Source organism: Gorilla gorilla, chromosome 10 (genome assembly GCF_029281585.2).
Source record: "Gorilla gorilla gorilla isolate KB3781 chromosome 10, NHGRI_mGorGor1-v2.1_pri, whole genome shotgun sequence".
Classification (NCBI taxonomy): domain Eukaryota; kingdom Metazoa; phylum Chordata; class Mammalia; order Primates; family Hominidae; genus Gorilla; species Gorilla gorilla.
This window is the reverse complement of record NC_073234.2, coordinates 48,566,353-48,575,965: the sequence shown is the minus strand read 5'-3', so window position 1 is coordinate 48,575,965 and position 9,613 is coordinate 48,566,353. Positions and strand designations below refer to the sequence as shown.

Sequence of the window (9,613 nt, the reverse complement as noted above, 5' to 3'; positions counted from 1 at the left end):
TGAAATTCAGTGCAATTTATTGAGAAAAGAAAGTGCAACATACTCATCACCAGAGGATCTACAGCTCAGGGAATTAGGGGACAGAAGGGAGTCAGGATCTGAAGCCCAGATGTAGGGAGGGTTCCCTGGGAACTAGCAGTCTGGAGATCTTGACCGTGTACCGTCCAGCACTGAACCCATGGCTCTGCCCTCCTCAGACAGTGCTGAGATGACTGGCTTCAAATCACCAACTCCCAGTAAGAAAGGGAGATGGGCCAGAGTGGGAACAGGCCAGGCTGTGAAGGCCAAGACTGGCTTGGGCTCAGGGGTTGCTGTCCAAAGTAAGGGGCCGTTGCAGGAAGGTTTCCAGGGGCATCATCATCCCAGACAAGCAGCAGGACCTCCATGGCCCTGGGAAGGTCATGGGGATGGAGAAACCAGGAGTTCAGCTTCTTCTCCAGGGAACTTGAGGAAAAATGTGGTTGACCCATATGCATCCATTGATGCCAAGCAGAGAGTGGGAAACACTGTTGCAGGCTGAGTGGGAAGCAGGTGGTTATAGAGATTTGGAACCAAGTAGATCACTTGGTGGAGCTATGCTGGCTTGAGCTCGTGGTCTGGGAGAAGCGGATACTGGGGCTACCTCCACCACCAGACTTGTAGCCACTGCCTCCAGAAGTCTGGATGCTGCCAGAGCTGGAGCCCATTCCACTGTGGCTCACGGAGATGCCACCTGCACCGCCGAGCCTGCTCCCACTACTGCTGCTCTGGTAGCTCCCGCTGCTACCCCTGCCCCCAGTGCTGCCACTGCTGACCCCTCCATAGCCACTGCCGCTGCCGCCACTGACTCCATAGCCGCTGCTGCTGCTGCTGCTGCCGCCTTTGTAGCCACCACTGCCACTGCCACTGACCCCTCCAAAAACTCCACGGCTACTGCCAGAGCTGCCACTTGTGCTGGTGACATTGCTGACCACTGCTACAAGACAACAGGCACACAATTCAGGCAAAGGGCCTGGGAAACTGGAAGCCAAGGACTGTATTACATCCCCACCCTGCTTGGCCATGTGACTTCAAGAAAGATGCTAACTTATATAATGCCTCAGTTTGCAAACCATGAGAGTGAGCCTGGCCTCTAGTGCCTTCTCCCAAGAACAGGAACCAGAAATCTACAGAAATTTCTGGTTTTCCAACCTAGCCCACTCCCCAAACCAGAGGGGTTTTAGCTTTGGCCTGAGAGGTTGTCAGCTTACACTAGGGGCAGAGCATGTGGCCATGGCCTGAGATCCTAGACGCTGTCAGGTGGCCTGACTTCCTTGGATGGAACAGGCCTTCTTGCCTGAAGGTCAGTCAGTGAGATTGTTTCTAGCCGCCCTTTTACAACCCAGGGAGAGGGTTTTTTGAATGGGCTACTTACAAATGCACACGGCACTCTGACACTCTCCAGACATCCTGAAAAGGAAGAGGAGAGGTGAATTCTTTCTGTAATGAGTCAATAACCAAAGAGATGAGAGTTCACAACTTTGGGAGCCACGCCCTCCCATTTGCCCCACTAGGGGTCAAGCTCCTGCAAGAAGAAAGCCTATTCCAAGTCTGTTTCCATGACCATATCTCCCCAGAAAAGGGGGCTGCTTCAAGAGTTGAGAATTCCCACACTTTTCCCCTTAGCCCTTAGAGATTATCTTCTCTAGGCAAACTACTTGATGCCCAGCTCTGCCTTGATTGGCCTGTCCCCACTTCTCATCCCCTGCTAAGACCATCTTCCCACCTTAGCTTGCCCTTTCATTCTTCTCTACCCAGCCCTGGATTTTTTATTTCCAATTCTGCCTTTCCAAGAAGGCTTCCACAATGGGCCCTCCTGGGGTGGTGGTGACATGAGGGGTTGTTCAGGGTGGAGAAAATATGGGAGGGGCTGACACTCAATGCAGGATGGATTTGAAATGTACCACCTACACTGCCCATCTTCCTGTGTCTTATTCTTGTTAATGGAGCAGGCACGTCCACATATCTGAGAAGATATGGAATGGGTCTGCATACCTTGCCAATGTGTGCCCACTGGTGTTGACCATTCCCTCCTCATCCCATGACTCCTAGTACACTTGACATCACCTTCACTCTCACTTTCCTTCTCATACTTGGGTTCTGCTTCCTCCATCAGATTGGGAGCTACCCAAGGACAGAGGGTTAGCTACCCCCTGAACACATGATGCATTAGACAGAAACTCAGCAGAAAGATTTCTCAATTCTTGACACTCCTTTAGCATTTGATAACCACTTGCTAAGACTTTATCTGCTGCTTAATGCTGTATTATTTTCCAAGAGCATGGATGTATCAACCATCTCCCCATATGAACTCAGCTTCAGGGGTGGAGCTTGTAGGACTGTCTATATTGAGCTTTCCAGTATGGTAGCCAGTAGCCACATGATGCTACTTAAGTTAATTAAAATTAAATTAAATGTAAAACTGTGTTTCTCGGTTGCACTAGCCATATTTCCAGGGCTCAAGTGGCCAATGGCTACTGTATTGGACAGCACAAGAATAGAAAATTTTCATCATCTCAAAAAGTTCCAGTGGACAGCACTGGTCTATCACTTGTCATAATGCCAAAGAACTTTCCTAATACATTGCACATAGTGAAGATCAATAGAGATATGTAACATGATATTGATGTTCATTAAACATTTGAGAGTTGGATGATCTCGATGGACATAAAATAGTGGGGCTTGAACCCTTGACTCTGTCATTCAAGACACTCCTTGCCCTTTGTCTTAGTGTTCCTCTCCTTATCATCTTGCCCCCTTTCCACATTATCAAAGGTCACTCTAAAACCATATCTAGAGAATGGAGATCCCATGGCCCCTCACCTGCACTCCTCTCCCTCCAGCAGCTTGCGGTAGGTGGCAATCTCCACATCCAGGGCCAGCTTGACGTTCATCAGCTCCTGGTAGTCACGCAGGAGCCGAGCCAGGTCATCCTTAGCCTTCTGTAGGGCAGCCTGCAAGTCTTGGAGCTTGGCATTGGCGTCCTTGAGGGCCATCTCTCCACGCTGCTCAGCCTCTGCAATTGCCGTCTGCAGGTTGGCATTCTGAGGTAGAAGATCAATTAGCATAGTGACCCGGAAACAAACACTTGATCTTTACTAGGAGTAGATCTCTTCCCCAACATCCTGCATCCCTTCCTCCCTTTCCTTAGAAATCCCAATGGAGCATGCTCAGAGAAAAGAAGTCAGTTTTGCAGTTGGTTAATTCATCTTTGTCCCATTGAAACCAACTTGTGGCTCATCAAGAAAGGGAGCACTAATTTGCTTTCCTATGCTGTTACAGGTAGTAGTGGTCTGGTTAGTCTCTAATCTTTTTTGCAAGACTGTTAAAAACTCTCTTGCCTAATCACTTCATTCCAATGATACAGAGCAGCCATCAAGGTTATGTGAAATGTGTGAGAAACAGCTTTACTAAGGGCAGATCCTACTGACAGCTGAGTGTTTAAGTCCAGAACTGCAGTTGCAAGATTTATTAGGCAAACTAGAATAAACAAACATCTTTCTTGAGTGAGCATTCCAAGAAGTTCAACCTCCAACAGAAACATCTGGGAGAACAGAGTTTCCCAGACACTGTGCTATCCCACATGTGACACCATGAAAGGATGGAGAGAGCATGTAGCAGAGGAGCAGAGCTTATGCTGCTTCTCTCCGGGGCCCAGAAGACATCTGGGATCTCTCCATTAAACCCAGCCCCACCTGCTTCTTGACATTTTCAATCTCAGCCCGTAGCCTCTGGATCATCCTGTTGAGCTCCATGATCTCACTCTTGGTGTTCCTCAGGTCATCCCCATGCCTGCCAGCTGTGGTCTGCAGCTCCCCAAGCTGACAGAGGAAAAACCAATCAACGTGGCTTTTGCAAAGTGTTGGCACATTCTCAATGAAGGTCATCAGGATCCAAGGACACAGGGAGGGTTCCCACCTTGGTCTGGTACAGGGCCTCAGCTTCAGCCTTGCTCCTCTGGGCAATCTCCTCATACTGGGCGCGGACCTCGGCAATGATGCTGTCCAGGTCCAGGCAGCGGTTGTTGTCCATGGACAGAACCACAGACGTGTCGCTGACATGGCTCTGCATCTGGGACAGCTCCTGCAGGAAACATGGATAGTTACTCTTACCATCCCCTGGACCAGGGGATGCTGGGAATCCTCTACTAGCGGAGATATCCCAAGGATGGGGCTAGAAGTGGATCAGTTGGAAAAATAAGCTCACATTTTAGGCCTGGCTACAGCCTAAAGGATGTTAGATAACAAGGCTAAAGGAAATATGCAAAATATGCAAATATAATCAGGCTGTCAGCCTGAAAGTATCAGCCAATGAGTCTTATTGTGTAAGTTTCCATGGGCCCCCAGCAGGGAGGAGTATTATGAAGAAGCCAACTATGACATGGGTATAGAAGCCAGAGAGAAGGTGCAGAGCAAAATGGCCTGAGGACCTGTGGGCCAGGTCTATGCAGACTGAAGGAGCTCAGTTAACATTTCCCAGGTGGGGTGGAGCTGAGTCCTGAGCCCCATTGCTGGTTTTGTGAGTGTTGTGCTGTTTGGCTGTCCCCTAAAGTTATGCTTGGGAAGAATCAGACAGGAAGGTTCTGCAGCTTGCAAACCAAGGAATCACCATCTCATTGAGGGTCCTCAGGAAGCTGACTTCATCTGTCAGGCTGTCCACTTTGGCCTGCAGCTCCACCTTGCTCATGAAAGCCGCATCCACATCCTGCAGAGGAGGTCAGAAACCCAGAGAATGACCCTCTGTTCCCCTCCCACCCAGTGGCTCTTTCCTAAGCCCTCATGTCTCATCTTTGTTCCGCCCTCAGCTCTCCTCCTAATTGTGACTTCTCATCTTCCCTTTTAAAATAAGGGAGATCAAAGTGGCTTTCTTCCTTTTCCTTGCTTGACATATCAAGCCCCAATGCTTTAACAAAATACAAACCATAAGGCACAGAGTAACCATCTGATTTTAGGGTAGAAAAATCATATTTACCTAATATGTGTGTGACTTTGGCTGTATAGTACCAGAAATCCCACCCTCCTGAACAGAAATTAGGGTATTCTCACTACTTCACTTTTACGATGACTGGTTTAAATACGCTACAAGTATTTCTTGATTGTTATTAATAGCATCTGGAGTACATTTGTAGGCTGAAAATCTTGATTAATCTTACACATAAAGCGCTCATTATTAGTTCACATTGCTAATCAGCTCATTAGTCACAGTAACATTTTAACATACCTTTCCATGGTAATATACTTAGAGCAGCTTCCTTCATGAAACATTTCATTTCCAAAAATGTAAGGAAAAGTGTCAATCCCACACACAATATAAGGTCACTGTGCCCCAGAACAGCTGGCTGTGCACTCTCTCCACGGGGGCAGCTCCCAGAAAGGAAACCTGGATATGCTGGTCCAGGCTCACCTACCTTCTTGAGCCCCACAAACTCATTCTCTGCTGCAGTGCGTTTGTTGATTTCATCTTCATACCTGGAACAAGAAGAGGCACACATTTGAACACTGGCATTTCAGAAGTAAAAAAGAGAGGTGAGGATTCCAGGCACTCTCCTCACCTGTGCAGAGACAGGACGAGCTTCATGGTCACGGGCAGTTACACGGGACCCTGGGCTCAGGGTCCTCACACTTAGCTCAATGCTGGCACCATATTGACATTCTTTCCTTTTTTTTTTTTTTTCTGAGACAAGGTTTCACCCTGTCACCTAGGCTGGAGTGCAGTGGCACAAACACGGCTCACTGTGGCCTCAACCCCTCAGGCTCAAGCAATCCTCCTGCCTCAGACTCCCAAGTAGCTGGGACTGGAGGCATGCACCACCACGTCCAGCCAATTTTTTAATTTTTAGTAGAGGCAAGGTCTCACTTTGTTGCCCAGGCTGGTCTCGAACTGTTGGGCTCAAGTGATTCTCCCTCCTCAGCCTCCCAAAGTACTGGGATTACAGTCATGATTGAAATTCTTAATAATTTTGTAACTAGGTTCCTGCGTTATCATCTTGCACTGAGGCCTGAAAATCATGTAGCTGGTCCTGTCCAGAGACCTCTCAGAGCTCAGGGCACTGCCTGGCCCTCTTCCCTCTAAATCCAGTCATGGGCAGAGGTATGGGCAGTCAGTGAGAGGGCAAACTTCAAGGAGCTTGACCACTTGCCTAGGCTCTTTGATTGACTTTGCAAAGCACAATGTGTGCATATGGAACCCAGTGAAATGTTTGCTCTCATTGGGCATTTCTGCCTATTTCCTCAGTTTCTGTTTTCCTTCATTGCAGTTACTTCTTATAGGAATTTCAGTTAAGAATGAATTCATATCTTCTGAATGCATCAAAGTTGTGGGATTCCTGCCTGTTAAGGACTAAAACCTACTACCAAGAGTTTGTATTTCATAAAGCTTGAGGAATTGGACTGATTCTAGGAGAAAAGAGGTCTCTGGGCAGGACCTCTTTTTTTCCTGTAGGAGAAAAGAGGTCTCTGGGACCTCTTTTGGGAATATGAATCTGAGTTGCCACTGGATTCCCAGAGCCCAGCACAGAGCCTGCCACAGAGTGGGTGCCCACCAGGTTTGTGTGGTTGAATTGGAATAGGGCCTCTGCAGAGCAGGTGTGCCCATCCCTGTGGGTTCTGACCCCTGGGGAAGTCGGGAGCTCCCTCCCACCTTGAGAGGCCCAGTTTGCTCCTTGCAGACCTCAGCGGATATGGACTGCAACTTGGAACGTGGAGGAGGAGGCAAACCAAAGCTGCAGAACAGGAGATTGGATGGGACACACTGATAAAGGCCTTTACCAAGTGCAGCCCTGGACGTCAGCCTAGAATCCCCAGGAGCTAGGGGAGCACTCACACTCCTGGGGCCTGTCCACACCTATGATTCAGAATACCTAAGACTGGAATACAGGAATACGCATTGTTGACAAGCATCCAAGGTGATTCCTGTGTCCAGTCAACTGTGGCGGACTCCCCATCCTAAAGGATTCTAAACTCTGGGAGGACTCTTTTGTCCCTCTGGGCTGGAATAGGAGGGGGCCCACCTGGAGCCTGAAATCTGTGTCATAGCCACATGGGAGTCTCAGTCCCCACCCTTTCACCCCCTTCTGCTTTGTCATGCTTCACTCAATAAATTCATCCCAGAGTATTGACTGAAGGCACAGTTGGGAACAGTTGAAATCCCAGATTAGGACCACACCTCCCTGCTAATTCCCCAGAAGGGGAAACTTCCCAGGAGGAGCCCTCACTTCTTTTTGAAGTCTTCCACCAGGTCCTGCATGCTTTTCAGCTCTCCCTCCAGGTTCCCCCTCTCCCCTAGAAGTGAATCTAGCTGCTTGCGTAGGAAGCTGATGTAGGATTCAAAACAAGGCTCCAGGCTGCTGGGCCCTGAGCCTGTGGTCTGCTGCTGGAGCAGTTCCCACTTGGTCGCCAGGACCTTGTTCTGCTGTTCCAGGAACCGCACCTGCATCAAAGAGGGGAGAAAAGGAGTCAGCCTTTTGAGTTGGGCATGTGGGGCTGCCCATCCCAAACATAGAAGTGTGGAGAAGGAACCCAGTTCTTCAATCTACAATTTCCCCTGTTTTTTAATTTGGGAAGGATGAAGATTTAGAAAAGGGAGAGCTAGAATTTGTTGAGTGATTATGCCTTACCTGTTATTTTCATGTATTTCCATCACATTTAATCCTCACAACCACCTATAAAGGAGTTGCTGTGATCCCCATTTGGTAGATAAGGAAACTGAGACTCAAAGAGTTTAAGTTTCCCAAAGTGACAAGTCTACTGAGTGACAAAGCTAAGAATCAAACCCAGGACTGTCCTGGGTCTATAGGGATCCTTCAGAATATCACTAAAGGAGGTAAGCACAAATAAAGTTTGTCATTGTTTTTTAGATGTAAGCTTTTTTCAGCTCCATAAAGGCAGTAAAAACAGTCAATGAGGTCTAACATTTCTTTAGAAGTTTCACACAGGAAGACCTCCTTTCAGTTATTCAGCTTGCAGCTGACCTAGAATTCACTTCAGATCTTGGGCTCAGTCCCACACAGACCCAGAACACCCTCCTCTGCCCCAGCATGGACAGCTCAATTTAATTATTGGCTGAAGCACAGCATCATTTGGAAGGTAAGGCAGCTGCCAATACACCTCATTTAGATGCAGCCCCAAGATCTGTGCTAACACAAGTTTTTGATTACCAGCTACTTTGGATTATCAAGCAATTTCTTTTCAGGAGAAATTAAAGTAACTGCAATAATTTCATGACTAAAATGGCTCATCCTTCAAAAAGCTAAGAGCATGTTTGGACCCCCACTTCATTTACCCTCATCTCATTCTTAGCAGGAAACCAGGACCAGGAATTCTTCCCCCCATTTCACAGCTGGAAAAAGAAGGCCCAAAAAGTGAAAGAGGCATGATCACTGTCCTGTAGGGACCAAGACAGCACCAGGACAAGAGCCAAGCACCCCTGCCCTGTGTCTCGTAAGTCCCCATGGCATCTTTCTACACCAACCCCTGGGCACCCCAAACCCTCCACAGCACCTCTTGGCCTTGCCCTCACCTTGTCGATGAAGGAGGCAAACTTGTTGTTGAGGGTCTTGATCTGTTCCCGCTCCTGGGCCTTTACTTGCCCAATCTGGGGGTCGATCTCTACATTGAGGGGCTGCAGGAGACTCTGGTTTACAATCACTTCCTGAATTCCCCCAGGAAAGCCCCCAGGGCCAAAGCCACCAGGACCACCAAAGCTGCCAGGCCCACCAAATACACCAGGACCACCAAAGCCACCAGCTCCACCAAAGCCACCAGCCCCTCCAAAACCACTACCTACTCCTCTGCCACCACCAAAGCCACCACCATAGCTGCCCCCAAAGCCACCTCCATAGCCACCTGCAAAGCCACAGCTGCTCCGCCCTCCCCCAAAGCCTCCAGCCCGGGAGCCGCCAGCTGCCACGCTGATGGAGATGCTCTTGTTGCTGCCCAGGTTGTAGAGGCTGCGACTGCCAAAGCTGCCTGCTCCGCTCCTGAAGCCACGGGCCCCTCCACCAGCTCCCCCAGAGCGGGCCACACAGCTCATCCTGCTGCTGCCGGAGACCACAGCAGAGTGGCCAGAGAAACCCTGGCTCCTGCCACTGAAGGATTTCTTGCAAACTTGTCTGTTCATAGTGAGAGAGCTTGGAGGCGAGCTAGTGATCACTTAGCAAGAGCTGAGAGGGATGGGGACAAGAGAGGAGACTGGCCTTTATATAACAGGGAGTTTGGCTTGGCAAAAGGAGAGGCGAGCAATTAGTTGAGAATCATCTTGGGTTTGGTTTGCCTCGTAGGCATTAAGTTACTTCTTGGTTCCCAACACACCTCAAAGATAATCCTCTGGGCCAGAGTGGCTTTGCTTTCTTAGCTTAATCACCTAAACTTGCCTCAGTTGACAAAATGCTGGAGTTCTCCTCCCTCCCTTTGTGTGCTGTCCTCAAGGGTTTCAGGGAACCCAAGCAGCACCTGATCCAGCAGGAGGAAGCAGCTTTAGACACCAGGTGATCCGGAGCCATGAGCTCCCTGACACAGGGGTGAGGACCAGGCAACCTCTTCCGAGTGGGCTGGGTCCCTCCCTGCAGCACCACAGTGTCCACAGGCTCCCGCAGTGG

General features: G+C 49.2%; 1 protein-coding gene across 1 annotated transcript; it reads right to left on the bottom strand.

The window, feature by feature from the left end:
- Positions 1-9,189, bottom strand: KRT76 (keratin 76). The gene is made up of 9 exons (XM_019037981.3): positions 8,536-9,189; positions 7,232-7,446; positions 5,426-5,486; positions 4,627-4,722; positions 3,937-4,101; positions 3,714-3,839; positions 2,842-3,062; positions 1,394-1,428; positions 1-955 (listed from the first exon to the last, which is right to left on the bottom strand). The coding sequence occupies exons 1-9, from the start codon at positions 9,133-9,135 to the stop codon at positions 561-563; spliced, it is 1,914 nt and encodes a 637-aa protein (XP_018893526.3). The 5' UTR covers positions 9,136-9,189; the 3' UTR covers positions 1-560.
- Positions 9,190-9,613: the final 424 nt, after the last annotated feature.